The 19,176-nt window shown below is 44.3% G+C and overlaps 1 protein-coding gene across 1 annotated transcript in view; it reads right to left on the bottom strand.

The window, feature by feature from the left end:
• Positions 1–19,176, bottom strand: part of LOC126253689 (troponin C, isoallergen Bla g 6.0101-like) — a 141,415-nt gene that overhangs the window by 108,640 nt on the left and 13,599 nt on the right. The window contains exon 2 of the mRNA XM_049955216.1: positions 4,978–5,005. Within this exon, the coding sequence (XP_049811173.1) occupies positions 4,978–5,005 (28 nt within the window). The remainder of the gene's footprint in view (positions 1–4,977; positions 5,006–19,176) is intronic.

The raw sequence follows: 19,176 nt of genomic DNA, 5'->3' as shown, positions 1-19,176 counted from the left end.
ATTCTCTATTATTCCACTAACGAACACCGCGCGGAAAAATCGAACACCTTTATATTTACGTGTGAGCTCTGATTTCCCTTGTTTTATTGTCATGATCGCGTCTCCCTATGTAAGTTGGCGTCAGTAATATACTTTCGTATTCGGAGGAGGAAATTGGTGATTGAAATTTCGTGAAAAGATCCCTTTGTCCATCCCGAACCCCTTATCACGTCCGTCGTACCTTCTCCATTATTTTTCGATAATATAATACTTGCTGCCCTTCTTTGAACTTTCTCGATGCACTCCGTTATTCCTATCTGGTAAGGATTCCACACCGCGCAGCAGTATCCAAAGGAGAACGGACAATCGTAGAGTAAGCAGCCTCTTTAGTAGATTTGTTGCATCTAGCACTCATGTGGATGATCTTGCAGTTTTCGTTGTTTGGAGCAACTGCCAATTTCGGAACCATACAGATATCTTTTCTAAATCTTTCTGGAATTTGATCTTCTGATGACTTTACTAGACGATAAACGACAGCATCATCTGCAAACAACGTAAGACGGCTGTTCAGATTGTCTCCTAGAGAGCAGAGAGCCTGTAACTCTCCCTTGGAGAACGTCAGAAATCACTTCTGTTTTACTCGACGACTTTCCGTCAAATTCTACATACTGTGACCTTTCTGACAGGAAATCACACATCCAATCTCATAACTGAGATAATATTCGATTGTTGTTGTTGTGATCTTCAGTCCTGAGACTGGTTTGATGCAGCTCTCCATGCTACTCTATCCTGTGCAAGCTTTTTCATCTCCCAGTACCTACTGCAACCTACATCCTTCTGAATCTGCTTAGTGTATTCATCTCTTGGTCTCCCCCTACGATTTTTACCCTCCACGCTGCCCTCCAATGCTAAATTTGTGATCCCTCGATGCCTCAAAACATGTCCTACCAACCGATCCCTTCTTCTAGTCAAGTTGTGCCACAAAATTCTCTTCTCCCCAATCCTATTCAATACCTCCTCATTAGTTACGTGATCTACCCACCTTATCTTCAGCATTCTTCTGTAGCACCACATTTCGAAAGCTTCTATTCTCTTCTTGTCCAAACTAGTTATCGTCCATGTTTCACTTCCATACATGGCTACACTCCATACAAATACTTTCAGAAACGACTTCCTGACACTTAAATCTATACTCGATGTTAACAAATTTCTCCTCTTGAGAAACGCTTTCCTTGCCATTGCCAGTCTACATTTTATATCCTCTCTACTTCGACCATCATCGGTTATTTTACTCCCTAAATAGCAAAACTCCTTTACTACTTTTAAGTGTCTCATTTCCTAATCTAATCCCCTCAGCATCATCCGATTTAATTTGACTACATTCCATTATCCTCGTTTTGCTTTTGTTGATGTTCATCTTATATCCTCCTTTCAAGACACTGTCCATTCCGTTCAACTGCTCTTCCAAGTCCTTTGCTGTCTCTGACAGAATTACAATATCATCGGCGAACCTCAAAGTTTTTACTTCTTCTCCATGAATTTTAATACCTACTCCGAATTTTTCTTTTGTTTCCTTTACTGCTTGCTCAATATACAGATTGAATAACATTGGGGAGAGGCTACAAACCTGTCTCACTCCTTTCCCAAACACTGCTTCCCTTTCATGCCCCTCGACTCTTATAACTGCCATCTGGTTTCTGTACAAATTGTAAATAGCCTTTCGCTCCCTGTACTTTACCCCTGTCACCTTCAGAATTTGAAAGAGAGTATTCCAGTTAACGTTGTCAAAAGCTTTCTCTAAGTCTACAAATGCTAGAAACGTAGGTTTGCCTTTTCTTAATCTTTCTTCTAAGGTAAGTCGTAAGGTCAGTATTGCCTCACGGGTTCCAGCATTTCTACGGAATCCAAACTGATCTTCCCCGAGGTCGGCTTCTACCAGTTTTTCCATTCGTCTGTAAAGAATTCGCGTTAGTATTTTGCAGCTGTGACTTATTAAACTGACAGTTCGGTAATTTTCACATCTGTCAACACCTGCTTTCTTTGGGATTGGAATTATTATATTCTTCTTGAAGTCTGAGGGTATTTCGCCTGTCTCATACATCGTGCTCACCAGATGGTAGAGTTTTGTCATGACTGGCTCTCCCGAGGCCATCAGTAGTTCTAATGGAATGTTGTGTACTCCCAGGGCCTTGTTTCGACTCAGGTCTTTCAGTGCTCTGTCAAACTCTTCACGCAGTATCTTATCTCCCATTTCGTCTTCATCTACATCCTCTTCCATTTCCATAATATTGTCATCAAGTTCATCGCCCTTGTATAAACCCTCTATATACGCGTTCCACCTTTCTGCCTTCCCTTCTTTGCTTAGAACTGGGTTGCCATCTGAGCTCTTGACATTCATACAAGTGGTTCTCTTCTCTCCAAAGGTCTCTTTAATTGTCCTGTAGGCAGTATCTATCTTACCCCTAGTGAGACAAGCCTCTACATCCTTATATTTGTCCTCTAGCCATCCCTGCTTAGCCATTTTGCACTTCCTGTCGATTTCATTTTTGTGACGTTTGTATTCCTTTTTGCCTGCTTCATTTACTGCATTTTTATATTTTCTCCTTTCATCGATTAAATTCAATATTTCTTCTCTTACCCAAGGATTTCTACTAGCCCTCGTCTTTTTACCTACTTGATCGTATGCTATCTTCACTACTTCATCCCTCAGAGCTACCCATTCTTCTTCTACTGTATTTCTTTCCCCCATTCCTGTCAATTGTTCCCTTATGCTCTCCCTGAAACTCTCTACGACCTCTGGTTCTTTCAGTTTATCCAGGTCCCATCTCCTTAAATTCCCACCTTTTTGCAGTTTGTTCAGTTTCAATCTGCAGTTCATAACCAATAGATTGTGGTCAGAATCCACATCTGCCCCAGGAAGCAAGCAATTTGATTACAAGCCATTGTGAGTACGGTGTCAAAAGTTGTTCTGCTTCAAGCTCTTTCCTCTACATATCTTTTTTTTTTGGTGGTGGTGGGGGGGGAGGGAGTAATATGAACCAAAACAAGAAAAAATGTCTGGTAACCATGGGCTCTACAGTAGATATGAGTACTTGTCCGGTAGAAGAGATGTGCTTTACATTAGCGAAGATAAACAAGTGCTGACAGCTCTTAAAGTATGAATTTCAGATCCCTTGCTTACTAGACGGTTTTTTCTTGGGTTAATCCCTAATTTGTCCTCCCAAAATACACTCCTGGAAATTGAAATAAGAACACCGTGAATTCATTGTCCCAGGAAGGGGAAACTTTGTTGACACATTCCTGGGGTCAGATACATCACATGATCACACTGACAGAACCACAGGCACATAGACACAGGCAACAGAGCATGCACAATGACGGCACTAGTACAGTGTATATCCACCTTTCGCAGCAATGCAGGCTGCTATTCTCCCATGGAGACGATCGTAGAGATGCTGGATGTAGTCCTGTGGAACGGCTTGCCATGCCATTTCCACCTGGCGCCTCAGTTGGACCAGCGTTCGTGCTGGACGTGGAGACCGCGTGAGACGACGCTTCATCCAGTCCCAAACATGCTCAATGGGGGACAGATCCGGAGATCTTGCTGGCCAGGGTAGTTGACTTACACCTTCTAGAGCACGTTGGGTGGCACGGGATACATGCGGACGTGCATTGTCCTGTTGGAACAGCAAGTTCCCTTGCCGGTCTAGGAATGGTAGAACGATGGGTTCGATGACGGTTTGGATGTACCGTGCACTATTCAGTGTCCCCTCGACGATCACCAGTGGTGTACGGCCAGTGTAGGAGATCGCTCCCCACACTATGATGCCGGGTGTTGGCCCTGTGTGCCTCGGTCGTATGCAGTCCTGATTGTGGCGCTCACCTGCACGGCGCCAAACACGCATACGACCATCATTGGCACCAAGGCAGAAGCGACTCTCATCGCTGAAGACGACACGTCTCCATTCGTCCCTCCATTCACGCCTGTCGCGACACCACTGGAGGCGGACTGCACGATGTTGGGGCGTGAGCGGAAGACGGCCTAACGGTGTGCGGGACCGTAGCCCAGCTTCATGGAGACGGTTGCGAATGGTCCTCGCCGATACCCCAGGAGCAACAGTGTCCCTAATTTGCTGGGAAGTGGCGGTGCGGTCCCCTACGGCACTGCGTAGGATCCTACGGTCTTGGCGTGCATCCGTGCGTCGCTGCGGTCCGGTCCCAGGTCGACGGGCACGTGCACCTTCCGCCGACCACTGGCGACAACATCGATGTACTGTGGACACCTCACGCCCCACGTGTTGAGCAATTCGGCGGTACGTCCACCCGGCCTCCCGCATGCCCACTATACGCCCTCGCTCAAAGTCCGTGAACTGCACATACGGTTCACGTCCACGCTGTCGCGGCATGCTACCAGTGTTAAAGACTGCGATGGAGCTCCGTATGCCACGGCAAACTGGCTGACACTGACGGCGGCGGTGCACAAATGCTGCGCAGCTAGCGCCATTCGACGGCCAACACCGCGGTTCCTGGTGTGTCCGCTGTGCCGTGCGTGTGATCATTGCTTGTACAGCCCTCTCGCAGTGTCCGGAGCAAGTATGGTGGGTCTGACACACCGGTGTCAATGTGTTCTTTTTTCCATTTCCAGGAGTGTATAAAAACGAAGAGTACGCGTTTGTCCTCAACCTCTCGATTTCGCTTAATGACTTCTTTTACGACAGTGCTGCTACTTTTTGGTGTTGTTATAGTGTCGGTTTTCAGTTAGCCCCGCTGCCACAACCTTGAACCCGTGCTACGCGGTAGCTGTTACTCGCTGTGCTCCTTGGAGCGCAAATAGCTTACTTGGTGTAGACATGAACCACAAGACTTTTGAGTAGTGGTTTAACACTCAATTTGTAGTTCGAGAGACAAGATTATAAAAAGTTTTTCATGACTTTCTTCAGCGTTACCTCTCGCACAGAACAGTTAATTAATTTCTATAAATAACAGTGGAGCACTTACCTGCGATTTGTTCTGGAGGTAACTCTTCCTGAAACAGAACCAAAAAAATACTGATAAGAACACACACACTAACATATACGAATATTATATTAAGAGGCATTTGAATGCAACGAAATAAAGCTTATCTAAATTAGTTGTGTCATCTCCGGTGGAGTGAGCGAAATCATTAACACAGCACAAATGGAATACCTTCTGTAACTTAATCTTGGTGGTGAAGTGGGAATGTATCAGATTTACAGTCCTTGCACAAATACAAAGAATTGGGGTTTCAATCCTCAGCTCGGACTATTTCTGCCACTTTTCACTTCTTTCCCGCCTGGAAATGATGTGCATAAAATGCCGAGTTGCACTGTGGTTTGCAGTGCACGTCAAACTGTAAGCGCCCCCATAAATTCTCTGGATAAATGAGTCACAAGGTCGGATGATGGCACTGGAATGCCCCCTGCTGTAGCACAGTGCCAAGAAAAGCACTGGGCTGAAGGAACCGATTGCTTCATGTTTCAAAATCGAAGTGTCGTGCCGTTGAAGACACTTTATTCCGTACCTACACCTGGGAACGGGTTCACAACAAAATCACTGACTACTTCGGCAAATTTAACTTATTTAACAAATACCAGACACCGAGTGATGTGGCGCCGTGGTTAGCACTCTAGATTCGCATTCGGGAGGACGACGCTTCAAACCCGCGCCCGGCCATTCTGATTTATATTTTCCGTGATTTCCCTAAATCGCTTCGGGCAAATGCCGGGATGGTTCCTTTGAAAGGCTCACTTCCTTCCCCATCCTTCCCTAATCCTATGGGACGGATGATTTTGCTGTTTGCCCCCCCCCCCCCCCCCCCTACTGCCAAATTAATCAACCAACCAAATACCAGCCTGGCTTTTGTGAACGCGATATAACGAAAACGGCACGAATTCACGTAACTGACAACGTGAAATACACCATAGATCAGCGTAAAGCGATAATATTGACACTTCACAGAAACTTTGATACCGCCAATTTTTACAATCTGCTCAAAAAAACGAATACGGCACTTAAAATTTTTTCATAGTATGCTGAAGCGATTTGAAATTACTTGAAGGTTTAAGTAGTTCTAAGTTCTAGGGGACTGATGACCTCATAGTGCTCAGAGCCATTTGAACCGTTTCATTTCGAAAGTACTTGAAAAACAGACAGCCGCTTTCTGTCTGTGGGAATAAAAACTCGTCTTGGAATCGTGTTCTCTCAGGAATGCCATAGCGCTCAGTCTTCGACCCACTACTGTTCTCCCTTTATGCAAATAATAGTGTAAATTATTTATTTGTGGATTCCGCGGACAACTATCTCCCATTTTTCTCAAACGTATTCCAGTACCGCATCAGAAAAGAACTTCGGCGCAACTTCGAATGAGCATCTCAGCTAGGCAAAATGTCCTGTCGCCACGTCCGGGAACAGTTCTGCTTGCGTCTATGCTCTTGAAAATTTTCGTAATATATATTGAAATACTGTAAAGCACACACTTACGCAATCACTTATTCCGCTCAACCTCCATTATTGCAATGTAATCCAACGCGGAACGAGTAGTGAATTCTCCAGAAGCTTAAAATTACCCACGAGCGCTTATGTGCATTACATCTGAAGTATCCGTCTCTTTGGCCATCCTTGTGCTTCACACGGCATTAAGACATCTGCCGCCAGACAGGTTACGTAACTAAATGGCCCTCTCATTGTGCATCAACCCCAGTTCGTAAGATGAGAGATCAAGTAACGGCCGCCTCATCATAATCAGAACACAATGTCTCAGATATCTGGTACCCTAGCTGTGTTCAGCCTTAAAGAAATACATTCTCAAAGTCCTTCTCCGTTGGTGCTGTCTGCCTCTTGTTACGAGCTACTCTGTACTTTGTGCACGATTCAGTGCACTGTTGCATTCAGGAAATAGCTGAAACACCTTCTTTTGTTAATCTTATAATTTTTCTCTGAAAAGTTAACACGTGTGTCTAATTTCCCTCTGTCAAAAACTAAAACGACTGGTTCTGTCTTCTCCCACTTGTACTTTTCTTTCGTAAATTACTCTCCCCTTCTCCTCCTTCGTCCCCAAATATCCCGTCAAGAATCGTATTCGTTCTCGTTCCTCTGTCTCTGCCAGTACCCTCAATTTAAATCTCTCTGGCGGTAATAATTCCGTGTCGTTCTATTTTCCATGAATTAATATAAACTGTGCTTTTTTTCTAATATTCTAGTACTGTTTTCCAATACTTATGTTGCAGTTATTTCTAAGGGTTGCATTCCACGTTGTATGTAAATCTTTTTACTACACATGTCTCGTTATGAACACAGCGTGACCTATGGAGAATGTAAGAAGGGCTCTAAAGGCCCTATCTCACCAGAGTAAATAAATGAAACATTCGTCGCATACGATAGTTTGTTTAGTAAACTGTCGACGTAAGAGAGGGTTGGTGATAACTTCCTTCAGAGCTACTAGTGATGAAATGACTAAATATTGCTCACGTCGATAAACTGTGTAAACTCCTGCCAAACTCCACGCATTTAATATGAAGATCAGTTCATACAGTCACTCGTAATTAGTGCACCAAGTTGATGGAAAACTCTGATGAATTTCTGATGTGGTTTTACATCTGACTCCCGTTTTATTTAGTGGTAGTAATGTATCGTTATTTGAAATGGTCGTTCTGTGCAAATGGTTACCCCCACTGCAGTCATGTTGCTGCTCACACAAGCAGTGCTGAGTCCGAAGCACGATGGAACGATGTGCCTAGCTGCGCGTTGTCCAAGCCAAAGTCGGAATGGAGGTCCGTGTGATTCTGTCGCATAGTCAGCATGGAGTTTGTGAAATCATAGCAGCGCCAAGAGGTTCCACACCTAGCGTCCATACTCTTTGAAACACTGTGAGTTTCATGGCAAAGGGTTCTTCCCATTACACCAGTTGTTAGGTATTCTTCTCATTCCATTTCCGTATACAGGGCGGGAAGAATGATTGTTTAATAGCTCCCTAATCGCTGGAATCAATCTAAAGTCACGATCACTACGGAAAAGCTGGTTCTCGAAACTTTGCAAGTAGGCCATCTCGGGACAGTGTCTAGCTTAAAGTGTATGCCAGTTCAGTTTCTACTGTGATACTCATTTTATTTTCATATGTGTCCCACATACTTGTCTAATATTTTAGGATGAGCCACACGAGTAAATTTGTAGATTTGTGGTAAGATTCTATGGGATCAAACTGCTTAGGTCATCGGTCCCTAAGCTTACAAACTGGTTAAACTAACTTACGCTATGGACAACACACACACCTATGCCCGAGGGAGGACTCGAACCCCAGACGGGGGGAGCCGCGCGGACCGTGACAAGATGCCCGAGACCGCGCGGCTATCCCGCGCGGCCCACACGAGTGATATGTAAGCAATCTTCTCAGTAGGAAGACTATGTGTGTTCCGGCACACTGTTTATATTTACATCACTTGAGCATGTCAGTGCTCCACTCATGACATCACGAACAACATCCCCTCACCTGTGACATCATCATGATGACGTCACAGACAGTGCCCTTTTTTTCAGTGACGTCACATTGGTCCGGAATTTAAAAATACAAGATGGTAAAGAATTTTTAAAATTCAAGATGGTGTAGCTAGCCCAGTTTTGCTAGGGTAACAGCTCTCTCTCTCTCTCTATCCTTCTGTCTCCTCCAATTGTCGGCAAATATTTTACAGACAAAGTGAAACAGCCAATCACCGTGCAGTCACATTGGTGCTCGAAAGTATCCGAATGCTACGAATTCTTTTTTTGTACCATTTTCGAAAGTATTTATAGAAGAAATTAAGCAAAAGGTCATAGTGTAGTCAGCTTGGCTGTGCTCCAAAGTATATGAACGTTCAAAACTATTTATCCAAAATGTTATATCAAGCAACTCTTACATGTGTGAACAGGTTTCGTAGTAGCTAAGATGAAGAAGAGCTCATAGTTCTTAAGGTATGAATTTTAGAGCCCCTGTTTATTAGTCTTTTTCTCTTGTTTTAGTCCTTGCTACCACCTTCGTTAGTTGTCTACCTTACAATCTTACCAACAACTCTACGCATACAAGTATGCCACCATCACAGGTACCAGAACGATTTTCAGTTATAACTTTCGACTCGATAATTTCTGGACTACGATCCCTCACCTCACATTAATAAATTTACCCTTGTCCATGGTCCGTGGAAGTTTGTAGTATCATCCAATATTTCCATTATAAGTTATCATATAAGATGAACATCAACAAAAGCAAAACGAGGATAATGGAATGTAGTCAAATTAAATCGGGTGATGCTGAGGGGAATAGATTAGGAAATGAGACACTTAAAGTAGTAAAGGAGTTTTGCTATTTAGGGAGTAAAATAACTGATGATGGTCGAAGTAGAGAGGATATAAAATGTAGACTGGCAATGGCAAGGAAAGCGTTTCTGAAGAAGAGAAATTTGTTAACATCGAGTATAGATTTAAGTGTCAGGAAGTCGTTTCTGAAAGTATTTGTATGGAGTGTAGCCATGTATGGAAGTGAAACATGGACGATAACCAGTTTGGACAAGAAGAGAATAGAAGCTTTCGAAATGTGGTGCTACAGAAGAATGCTGAAGATAAGGTGGGTAGATCACGTAACTAATGAGGAGGTATGGAATAGGACTGGGGAGAAGAGAAGTTTGTGGCACAACTTGACTAGACGAAAGGATCGGTTGGTAGGACATGTTTTGAGGCATCAACGGATCACAAATTTAGCATTGGAAGGCAGCGTGGAGGGTAAAAATCGTAGAGGGAGACCAAGAGATGAATACACTAAGCAGATTCAGAAGGATGTAGGTTGCAGTAGGTACTGGGAGATGAAGAAGCTTGCACAGGATAGAGTAGCATGGAGAGCTGCATCAAACCAGTCTCAGGACTGAAGACCACAACAACAACAACAACAACAACAAGTGATCATCAGAAAAATCAGAGCTACGTAATTAACAGAGAACGCATTTAGTAATGTTTCTCTGGCCGTCTTGTCACATTCACAACTACCAAAACCGTTATTTTTCCAACTGATTGTTGAACGATAATGTCTACCTCCGAAGACAGTGCCACTAAAGCAGAGTTACTGCACACTGTTTACCGAAATTCCTTCACGAAAGAAGATGAAGTAAATATTCCTGAATTCGGAGCAAGATCAACTGCCGACATGAGTAACTTAAAAGTAGATATCCTCGGTGTAACGACGCAGCTTCAAAAACCTAAGGAAGGTAAGGCTTCAGGTCCAGATTGTATACAAGTTCCTTTCAGAGTATGCTGATAGAACAGCTCCATACTGAGTGATCACACAAAACTGCACGCTCGTAGAAAAGACCCGTACCCAATGACTGGAAAGTTGCACAAACCACATCAATACCCAAGAAAGGAAACAGCTGTAATCCGCTGAATTACAGCCCTTATCACTAACGTCGATGTGCAGAAGGATTTTGGAAAATATACTGAGCTTGAACGTTGTTGTTGTTGTTGTGGTCTTCAGTCCTGAGACTGGTTTGATGCAGCTCTCCATGCTACTCTATCCTGTGCAAGCTTCTTCATCTCCCAGTACCTACTGCAACCTACATCCTTCTGAATCTGCTTAGTGTATTCATCTCTTCGTCTCCCTCTACGATTTTTACCCTCCACGCTGCCGTCCAATGCTAAATTTGTGATCCCTTGATGCCTCAAAACATGTCCTACCAACCGATCCCTTCTTCTGGTCAAGTTGTGCCACAAACTTCTCTTCTCCCCAATCCTATTCAATACCTCCTCATTAGTTACGTGATCTACCCACCTTATCTTCAGCATTCTTCTGTAGCACCACATTTCCAAAGCTTCTATTCTCTTCTTGTGCAAACTGGTTATCGTCCATGTTTCACTTCCATACATGGCTACACTCCATACAAATACTTTCAGAAACGACTTCCTGGCACTTAAATCTATACTCGATGTTAACAAATTTCTCTTCTTCAGAAACGATTTCCTTGCCATTGCCAGTCTACATTTTATATCCTCTCTACTTCGACCATCATCAGTTATTTTACTCCCTAAATAGCAAAACTCCTTTACTACTTTAAGTGCCTCATTTCCTAATCTAATCCCCTCAGCATCACCCGATTTAATTTGACTACATTCCATTATCCTCGTTTTGCTTTTGTTGATGTTCATCTTATATCCTCCTTTCAAGACACTGTCCATTCCGTTCAACTGCTCTTCCAAGTCCTTTGCTGTCTCTGACAGAATTACAATGTCATCGGCGAACCTCAAAGTTTTTACTTCTTCTCCATGAATTTTAATACCTACTTGAACGTTATAAAGTAGAAAACGATTTATTGGCAAATACCCGTCATGGATTCACAAAATATCGTTCTCTTGATACACAACTAGCTCTTTATTCTCACGAAGTAATGAGTGCTATCGTCAGGGGACGTCTAATTCATTCCATATTTTTAGATATCCAGCAGGCTTTTGGTATCGTTCCCCACTAGCGACTTCTAATTAAATTGCGTGCCTGTGAAGTATCGTCTCAGTTGTGTGACTCGATTCGTGATTTCCCGTCATAAAGGTCACAATAGTAACTGACGGAAAAGTCATCGTGTAAAACAGAAGTAATGTCTGACGTTCCCCAAGGAAATGGTTACAGACCCTCCGTTGTTTCTGATTTACACAAACGATTTAGGAGACAATCAGAGCAACCTTCTTTGACTATTTTCAGATTATGCTGTCATTTACCGTCATGTAAATTCTTCATATGATCAGAACGAATTGCAAAATGATTTAGACAGGATACCTTATGGTACAAAAAGAGGCAGTTGACTCTAATTCACGAAAAGTGTGAAGTCATCCACATGAGCACTAAAAAGAATGCTTTAAATTTCAGTTATACGATAAACAACACAAATCTAAAGGCTGTAAACTGCACTAAATACCTAGCGATTACAGTTACGAATCATTTAAATTCGGATCGCATAGATAATGTGGGGAAAGCAAACGAAAGACTGCGATTTATTGGCAGAACACTTATAAATGTAACAGGTCTACACTACGCTTGTCCGCTCCCTTTTGTAGTAATGCTGTACAGTGTGGGACCTGTATCAGATAGGACGGACGGAGGACAGCGAAAAAGTTCAAAGAACGGCAGCACGTTTTGTATTATCGCGGAAATAAGGGAGTGTGTGCCACGGATACGATACACGAATTGGAGTGGCTGTTAGCAAAACAGAACTGTTATTTGCTACGACGGGATGAAATTTCAACCACGAACTCGGTCCTCAGAGTGTGGAAACATTTTGTTGGTGCCCACCTACATAGGGAGAAATAATCATCATAATAAAGTAAGAGAAACCAGAGATCCTACGGAAAGATTTAAGTGCTCGTTTTTCCCGCGTGCTGCTCGAAAGTGGACCGGTAGAGAAATAGCTTGAAGGTGGTTCAATGAATCCTGTGACACGCCCTTTACTGTCAATTGCAGAGTAATCATGTAGACGTAGATGTAGATGTAAACACTGTGACTGGGGAACTCGTTTGCTAGTGAAATGATGTTGTGAAACATATGTGCTGGATAAAGGATAGAACCAGCCACCTCCAGTTCACAGGCAATCTTTGTATCATGTGAGTTTTAAGGGTAGATTCGTTCTAACAGCTTAGGTACTGTCAGAACCTTTTCTCTAATTTATATACCGATTATATAAGTTTCTTTGCTAGCACTAGTCCTTCATATAGCACTGGGGCTGTACGTTGATTGGTAGGTACCAGCACGACATCAAAGTAAGGAAATAACCGCAGTCTTGAGACAAATCAGACTTAATTGTTTTATTTGCAATTCAGACGAACACCGGTTACTCCCCTCCTCTCCAAATGTTTTAAAGAATCGAACTCCCACGTGTCAAACGTCTGATGCCTTGCAAATGAGTTAACGAGCTACGAAAATGCATTTTATGTATATAGCCTGAAGTGGCGAGTGAAAATTTGTACCAAGGCCAGGAATCGAACCCAGGTTTCTTGCTTACTAGGCAGTTGCATTAGCCACTAAGCCACCATGGCACACCGATTTCCCCCCCCCCCCCCCCCAAATGCTGACAATTGCGCCCACTCGTATGGCCTATCACTGGAGAAAATGCGTAACTGTAGCACCAGTATTTCGCCGGCAGTAGAGGAAGGATTTATTACGCCTCGCAAACATTCTCCACGCTCAGCTGAACACAAAAGCACATTGCCGGACTGAAATATCTTCACCGGCGGCCAATACGGGAACTGGTCGCGCGAGCTGCCAGGGAACAAGGAGTGGGGGGACCACGTGCAGTGCCGCAGTAGAGGCGTGGATGTTACGCAGTCCGTGGCGCAGCTGTTAGATCGAGTGCGCTCCAGAACGTCTTACTTACATTACTTTATTATATAAGTAGAAAGGAAACAACTGCAAGGACGCCGTCGTTAGTGGTTGCCTCACTATGCGAGTACAATGAGCTTATGAGGTAAACGGTACAGATTGCTTTATTTTACCGAAACAACAGTAGATACAGGCGCCTAGTAAATGCCGTGTTCCCTATCATCAGGCGGGCGTTGGATTACAGTTCCGCACCGCCGCCTAGAGAACAAAATAAGAGCGTTGTGGATGCGGAATATCAGATGAACTGTGTGACTGAATCGAAGATTTCTAGCAAACAGAACACAGTATGTCATTCCGAACGGAGAGAAGTACTCAGGCGTTGAAGTAACGTCAGAATTTCACCAGGCTTTTCGCGGTTGATGGTGTTGTATACAGAGAAGCCGCAACGCTTGAAAATTGTAGCGAAACGCAGGTAGATCGATGCTTGGTGCGGGGGAGAGGGAATTGATCCTCAACAAATCTCACACAGAAATAGAAGTATATCGTTTTCATTGGTCAGCTTTTAACGAAACCTTTTACACGTCGTGGACGCGAATTGTTTCGTGTCACTGCATCTAAACATGTTTCTTTTGTACTCTCCCGCAGTGGTGCCATCCATTCGTAAAAACTATTATTCTTGTCACGTCCAGATTTATTTGATTTAGTTAGGAATGTGCTATTTAAACGTCGAATACGTGCGGCTTAAGGTAGCTGCGCTGTCAGCACGGCGGATCGCTAACCGAAAGGGCCCGTGTTCGTTTCCCAGCTGGGTCGGAGATTTTCAGCGCTCAGGGATTCGGTGTTGTGCTGTCCTCACATTCGTATCGCCATAACTCACATTCCACTGTTCAGATGGTTGTATGGGCACATCCCGAAAGTCAATAAATTAAGAGAAACAAAACAAATGTAATGTACTACGAATACGTAGAGAGACCCATTATCGTTTGATTACACAATTACAGAACGGGCGCTGGAAGCAGTTACTTCCCTAAAACATCTAGGGATATGCGTGCGGAGCGATCTGAAACGCAAAGCTCACGTAAGATTAAACGCAAGTAAGGCAGACGCCGAACAGAGATTCGTTAGAAGAATCCACATGAAATCGACAAAGGAAGGAGCTTACAAAACATTCGTTCGAGCAACACTTCAATATTGCTCGTCAGTATGCGATCCGTACCAGATAGGGCTCAAGGAGGAAACAGAGACGATCCAAAGAAGAGGAGTGCGTTTCGTTACAGGTTCGTTTAGTAAGCATAAACCAACTCCGGTGACAGGCGCTGGATTAGAGGCGTTCTACATCACCGTTCGGTTTATTATTACAGTATGTTCCTATAAGGGTTCCTCGCAAGTATTCTCGCGAAAAGACCATGACGAAAATCTAGAGAGATTCGCATGCACACGCAGGCTTACCGGCGATGTTTCTGCCCGCGAACTATTCGTAATGGGAAGAGGATAGGCTGAAAGTGACGGCGCTACAAAAAGTTCTCTCCGCCACACACCGCAAGGTAGCTTGCGGGTATAGACGTAGGTGTAGTTTATCTTAGTGGCACAAGAGAGAACGGTATGAAGTTGTTAAGATAGGTAAACCTAAGCCTTTGAACATCATGCAAGGAAATAATAGAAAACGGTTTTTTTCTGGTCTATAACTGCGTCCCTACCACGGCGACCTAAATCCAGTCGAAGCGACTTGGACCACAATGTAATAAAATAATTCTTCATGATAAATGATGACAGCCAAAACAGAAGGGTTGTGTAGTATTACGGTATACCGATAATTTTTACTTTCTGCACCGTCTGACTACAACTCAATCAAACACAATTTTTGTGCCATACACGTTTCGCCTTTATTTTATGCAAGGCATCTTCAGTGGCAGGTAGCGTAGAAGATTTTCTCCGTATTAAAATCTTGTAATAAAATAAATCTAAAAATCCTTCATTGAACATTTTGAAGCGCTCGACGCAAAGCCTCTTAAAAGATCGGCCGAAAGCGTGAGCGCACGTTAAAAGTATTGAAAGTGGGCGTTGACGCTGCGGTGGTTTAACGTAGCAGGCTGAAAATAGTGGGGAGGAAAGGAGGTGTTCTGGACTGAACGTGGCCATACCCAACTCGTCGAAGGTGAATTCTACCGATACGGAAACGGACGACTGACGAAACGGCAATTTAAAGAGTTAAGATTTATTGTAGAGTTTCAAACAGCGTCCGTTAAGAAGCATTGCCCGTAATTTGTTCGTTTGTTCTTACGATTTGCAAGCATCCGACACCTATGTTACTAAACCACTAGCATCATCGAAAAATAATTGTACGTTGCCTATATAACAGCTTCCAGGAGGAACAAAAATTTAATTTTCATAATTTCGCTGGCCGAATTTATGAACTTCAAATTCTGACACAGCCTACTCATTAAGAGGTATAATGTTACGTTGTAACTTTAATACAGTAAGTCACGTATTAGAGTTAGAAACTACACTCCTGGAAATTGAAATAAGAACACCGTGAATTCATTGTCCCAGGAAGGGGAAACTTTATTGACACATTCCTGGGGTCAGATACATCACATGATCACACTGACAGAACCACAGGCACATAGACACAGGCAACAGAGCATGCACAATGTCGGCACTAGTACAGTGTATATCCACCTTTCGCAGCAATGCAGGCTGCTATTCTCCCATGGAGACGATCGTAGAGATGCTGGATGTAGTCCTGTGGAACGGCTTGCCATGCCATTTCCACCTGGCGCCTCAGTTGGACCAGCGTTCGTGCTGGACGTGCAGACCGCGTGAGACGACGCTTCATCCAGTCCCAAACATGCTCAATGGGGGACAGATCCGGAGATCTTGCTGGCCAGGGCAGTTGACTTACACCTTCTAGAGCACGTTGGGTGGCACGGGATACATGCGGACGTGCATTGTCCTGTTGGAACAGCAAGTTCCCTTGCCGGTCTAGGAATGGTAGAACGATGGGTTCGATGACGGTTTGGATGTACCGTGCACTATTCAGTGTCCCCTCGACGATCACCAGTGGTGTACGGCCAGTGTAGGAGATCGCTCCCAACACCATGATGCCGGGTGTTGGCCCTGTGTGCCTCGGTCGTATGCAGTCCTGATTGTGGCGCTCACCTGCACGGCGCCAAACACGCATACGACCATCATTGGCACCAAGGCAGAAGCGACTCTCATCGCTGAAGACGACACGTCTCCATTCGTCCCTCCATTCACGCCTGTCGCGACACCACTGGAGGCGGGCTGCACGATGTTGGGGCGTGAGCGGAAGACGGCCTAACGGTGTGCGGGACCGTAGCCCAGCTTCATGGAGACGGTTGCGAATGGTCCTCGCCGATACCCCAGGAGCAACAGTGTCCCTAATTTGCTGGGAAGTGGCGGTGCGGTCCCCTACGGCACTGCGTAGGATCCTACGGTCTTGGCGTGCATCCGTGCGTCGCTGCGGTCCGGTCCCAGGTCGACGGGCACGTGCACCTTCCGCCGACCACTGGCGACAACATCGATGTACTGTGGAGACCTCACGCCCCACGTGTTGAGCAATTCGGCGGTACGTCCACCCGGCCTCCCGCATGCCCACTATACGCCCTCGCTCAAAGTCCGTCAACTGCACATACGGTTCACGTCCACGCTGTCGCGGCATGCTACCAGTGTTAAAGACTGCGATGGAGCTCCGTATGCCACGGCAAACTGGCAGACACTGATGGCGGCGGTGCACAAATGCTGCGCAGCTAGCGCCATTCGACGGCGAACACCGCGGTTCCTGGTGTGTCCATTGTGCCGTGCGTGTGATCATTGCTTGTACAGCCCTCTCGCAGTGTCCGGAGCAAGTATGGTGGGTCTGACACACCGGTGTCAATGTGTTCTTTTTTCCATTTCCAGGAGTGTATGTACTCGTACATGTCTTGACACAATGCTGCTCACGACACACTAATTACCTAGATTATATTTATCTACTATTTGAGAATGACGGCGCTTAGCAACTACCAACAAACTTTACATATAATTTCAAATCTTTTCGAAACTATTTCTCGCTGGCGCTCCCCTCAAAGTAATGAAAGGAAATGAATTTTCACATTCTTCATTTTCGCTTTTCATACAGTAGGGCTTCAGCATCACGCACGACGTACCGGTTTATTACTCCTTTACTACTAACTGTTCTCGCAACATGTTCTGCAGGCAGTAACCACAATACCACTGAATGTACCTGTAAAATTATTCTATTGTGCGACATATATCAGAAGGTACGACGTCATAAGCAATGAAATGCGTCTAAAACTAGTTTTTTTCTTAAAAAGGATCAGAAATTACCCTAACTGTACTAATCTACATCTACACCCATACTCCGTAAGCCACCTGACGGTGTGTGGCGGAGGGTACCCTGAGTACCTCTATCGGTTCTCCCTTCTATTCCAGTCTCGTATTGTTCGTGGAAAGAAGGATTGTCGGTATGCATCTGTGTGGGCTCTAATCTCTCTGATTTTATCCTCATGGTCTCTTCGCGACATATACGTAGGAGGGAGCAATATACTGCTTGACTCTTCGGTGAAGGTATGTTCTCGAAACTTTAACAAAAGCCCGTACCTAGCTACTGAGCGTCTCTCCTGCAGAGTCTTTCACTGGAGTTTATCTATCATCTCCGTAACGCTTTCGCGACTACTAAATGATCCTGCAACGAAGCGCTCTGCTCTCCGTTGGATCTTCTCTATCTCTTCTATCAACCCTATCTGGTACGGATCCCACACTGCTGAGCAGTATTCAAGCAGTGGGCGAACAAGCATACTGTAACCTACTTCCCTTGTTTTCGGATTGCATTTCCTTTGGATTCTTCCAATGAATCTCAGTCTGGCATCTGCTTCACCGACGATCAACTTTATATGATCATTCCATTTTAAATCACTCCTAATGCATACTCCCAGATAATTTATGGTAGTAAGTGCTTCCAGTTGCTGACCTGCTATTTTGTAGCTAAATGATAAGGGATCTTTCTTTCTATGTATTCGCAGCACATTACACCTGTCTACATTGAGATTCAATTGCCATTCCCTGCACCATGCGTCAATTCGCTGCAGATCCTCCTGCATTTCAGTACAATTTTCCATTGTTACAACCTCTCGATACACCACAGCATCATCTGCAAAAAGCCTCAGTGAACTTCCGACGTCATCCACAAGGTCATTTATGTATATTGTGAATAGCAACGGTCCTATGACACTCCCCTGCGGCACACCTGAAATCACTCCTACTTCGGAAGACTTCTCTGCATTGAGAATGACATGCTGCGTTCTGTTATCTAGGAACTCTTCAATCCAATCACACAATTGGTCTGATAGTCCATATGCTCTTACTTTGTTCATTAAACGACTGTGGGGAAACACGGCATGTACCTGTGAACCCGTGTCTATGGCCCTCTGAGTCTCGTGGACGAATAGCGCGAGCTGGGTTTCGCACGACGGTCTTTTTCGAAACCCATGCTGATTCCTACAGAGTAGATTTCTAGTCTCCAGAAAAGTCATTATACTCGAACTAATAGAGTGAACCATATGAAATAAATTCGAATAACTCAGCGTATATCTTCAATTTTTATAGGGCTGTCTTCCTCAGTTGCGTGTAATATTACGGCATGCTGATAATTTTTACTTTATGGACCGTCTGACTACAACCGAATGAAACACAATTTTTGTGCCATACGCGTTTCGCCTTTATGTTCTGCAAGGCATCTTCAGTGGCAGGTAGCATGGACGATTTTCTACGTATTACGCTCCTGTTGTATTTTTGGTATTGTTCCTCTTCTTATGAATGCCGATTTGCTGTTTTTT

Source organism: Schistocerca nitens, chromosome 4 (assembly GCF_023898315.1).
Source record: "Schistocerca nitens isolate TAMUIC-IGC-003100 chromosome 4, iqSchNite1.1, whole genome shotgun sequence".
NCBI classification, from domain to species: Eukaryota; Metazoa; Arthropoda; class Insecta; order Orthoptera; family Acrididae; genus Schistocerca; species Schistocerca nitens.
The sequence above is the reverse complement of the archived record's forward strand: the minus strand, read 5'-3'. Positions and strand labels throughout refer to the sequence as shown.